The sequence below is a fragment of the Phaseolus vulgaris genome, chromosome 5, assembly GCF_000499845.2.
Source record: "Phaseolus vulgaris cultivar G19833 chromosome 5, P. vulgaris v2.0, whole genome shotgun sequence".
NCBI classification, from domain to species: domain Eukaryota; kingdom Viridiplantae; phylum Streptophyta; class Magnoliopsida; order Fabales; family Fabaceae; genus Phaseolus; species Phaseolus vulgaris.
In genome coordinates, this window is record NC_023755.2 from 28,317,356 (window position 1) to 28,320,065 (window position 2,710).

Here is a 2,710-nt window from a genome sequence, read left to right on the forward strand (position 1 = left end):
GTGCAAGCTTTTCATGAGCACCCTGACAGGGATAGCCATGGACTGGTTCATCAGCCTCCCAGAGGGCCACGTCACGTCTTTCGCCCAACTTTCACAACTATTCAGAGAATAGTATCTAGCCAACAGAACTCCCACCCCAGTCTCGTACGATCTTTTCGACGTCAAGCAGTTCCAAGGTGAAACCCTAAAGGAGTACATAAGCCGCTTTGGGGCACAGGTGGTGAAAGTAGGCACCAAGGAGGAACCCATGATTGTGTACGCATTCAAGAAGGGAGTACGTCCCGAATCTTTCAGTAAAACGCTTAACCGTAGTCGCCCCAAAACCTTCGCTGAGATAAGGCGACAAGCGGTAGAACATATTGCCTCGGAAGGCGAAACGTACGAGAAATGTACAACCACTATGCCAGCGCGCCCCAAGGCACATATATGCACGCAGCCTGGTCGGGTTCACCAAGCCGTCACAGAAAGGAAACACTTTGACAGGAAACGCGCTTACGAGCCACGAAGGACTCAACCTAAGAGTCGAGTAGAGCAGGGGAGAGAAGCAAGCAAGCCGCCAAGGCACAACTTCGTGATGGAACTCAAAGATCTGATCGCGATACCCAGCATAGCCGACAGGTTGAGGCCACCGATCAAAGCTGATAAGGTGCTGGGGCCTCGCAAGGAGTCATGGTGCGAATTCCACAAGGCGTTCGGGCACCATATCAACAACTGTCTGGCGCTTGGCTATCAGTTGGATGAGCTCGTGAAGAATGGTTTCCTGAAGGATTATTTGGTGGAGAAACAGGCGGGACGACCACCAGGCTCGGAACCAGGCGGCAGTGATGGGCAGCAGCATGAGGCACCCGTCCTCGGTGAAATCCACACCATAGCTGGTGGGTTCTCGGGCGGCGGGTGTACGGCGTCGCAGCGTAAGAGGTATGCGAGGTCTGTAATGTCAGTGGAAGTTTTCGAGGACCATTCGCCCGATGTGGACATCACGTTCACTAAGCAAGACCTCAGGGATGTTGTGCCGCATGACAACGATCCCATTGTGATCTCGCTCGTCACGGCAGGAAGAACGGTTCATCGGGTCTTAGTCGATCAAGGGAGCTCGGCAGACGTGATGTTCTGGCCGACCTTCGAAAGGCTACAACTATCCACAGATCAGTTGAGGCCATATGGGGGCTGCTTATACGGTTTTGCGGGTGATCAAGTCGAAGTCAGGGGATACATTGAGTTAAGAACAACGTTCACAGATGGGACCGCCTCGCGCACGGAGAAAATCAAATACCTTGTCGTGAACGCCCCTTCAGCATATAATATCCTATTGGGAAGGCCAACACTCAATAGGATAGGAGCTGTACCCTCCACGAGGCACATGAAGGTAAATTACCTTCAATGGAAGGGGTAATCGTCACCATCCGATCTGACCAAGAGGAGGCAAAGAGATGTTATGAAAACAGCCTCAAGAACAGGCGATCAGTGTGCCATGTGACCACAACACCGCCTCTTGGTGCGAAGGATGCGCAGGAAAGCTGACGGGCCATGGATGCGACGACAGGGGGAACCGCCGAAGGCGACGTGGGTATGGACGTGACGTTGGAAGCAGCCACCAAGGGCGACGTAACCATGGGAGATGTCGAGTTGAAGCCTGAGAACAACGCTGGAGTAGAGGAAGAGGAAAGCTGCCCGGAGGCCGCCAGGGAGTCAAGCATTGTGAGAGCATTGCTCGCTAGCGAGAGGAGGCCTCGCCCAGTTGGAGATTGGCTCGAGAGGGAGATTGGCGGTAAAACTTTCAAGTTGGGGAAAAATCTAGACGACGGGACACAGGAACAGATCGCTAAGGTGATAGGCAGGCATCTGGACGCGTTCGCGTGGTCTGTCTCGGATATGCCAGGAATCGACCCCGATTTTTTATGTCATCGTCTAGCAATGGACCCTCAGGTCAGACCAGTCCGACAAAGAAGAAGAAAATTCAATGAAGAAAGGAGACAGGCGATCAGAGATGAAACGCAAAAACTCCTCGAGGCAGGCCACATCAAGGAGATACAGTATCCGGAATGGCTCGCCAATGTTGTATTGGTAAAGAAGAGTAATGGGAAATGGCGAATGTGTGTCGACTTCACAGATCTAAACAAAGCCTGTCCGAAGGATTCCTATCCTTTGCCAAGTATAGACGCCTTAGTGGACAGCGCAGCAGGGTGCAAGTTGTTGAGCTTCTTAGACGCGTTCTCGGGGTACAACCAAATTAAGATGCACCCCATGGACGAGGAAAAAACTGCCTTCATGACAGAGAAGTCGTGCTATTGCTACAAGGTGATGCCTTTTGGACTGAAGAACGCGGGAGCCACATACCAGAGATTGATGGATAAAGTGCTTGCACCTATTCTTGGGAGGAACGTGCAAGCTTACGTTGACGATATGGTCGTAACATCCCTGGAAAAAAACCAGCATATAGCCGATTTAGAGGAGTTGTTCGTGCCGATAGCCAAATACAAACTAAAGCTGAACCCTGAGAAATGCATTTTCGGCGTGGAAGCAGGAAAGTTCTTAGGTTTCCTTTTGACCGAGAGAGGAATCGAAGCAAACCCTGAAAAGTGTGCGGCCATTTTGGCAATGAGGAGCCCCGCTACGGTGAAGGAGGTGCAGCAGCTCACAGGTCGGATGGCCGCCCTGTCGCGATTTGTGTCTGCCAGTGGAGAGAGGGGTCACCCATATTTCCAGTGCT

General features: G+C 52.1%; 1 protein-coding gene across 1 annotated transcript; it reads left to right on the forward strand.

Moving 5' to 3' along the window:
- The first annotated feature begins 247 nt into the window (after positions 1–247).
- LOC137834245 (uncharacterized) lies at positions 248–1,393 on the forward strand. The gene has a single exon (XM_068642307.1). It carries the CDS (start codon positions 248–250, stop codon positions 1,391–1,393), a length of 1,146 nt encoding a protein of 381 aa, XP_068498408.1.
- Positions 1,394–2,710: the final 1,317 nt, after the last annotated feature.

Bases quoted from the DNA above. Each gene is read 5' to 3' on its own strand.
- LOC137834245 (XM_068642307.1), top strand. From the start codon at position 248: ATGATTGTGTACGCATTCAAGAAGGGAGTACGTCCCGAATCTTTCAGT.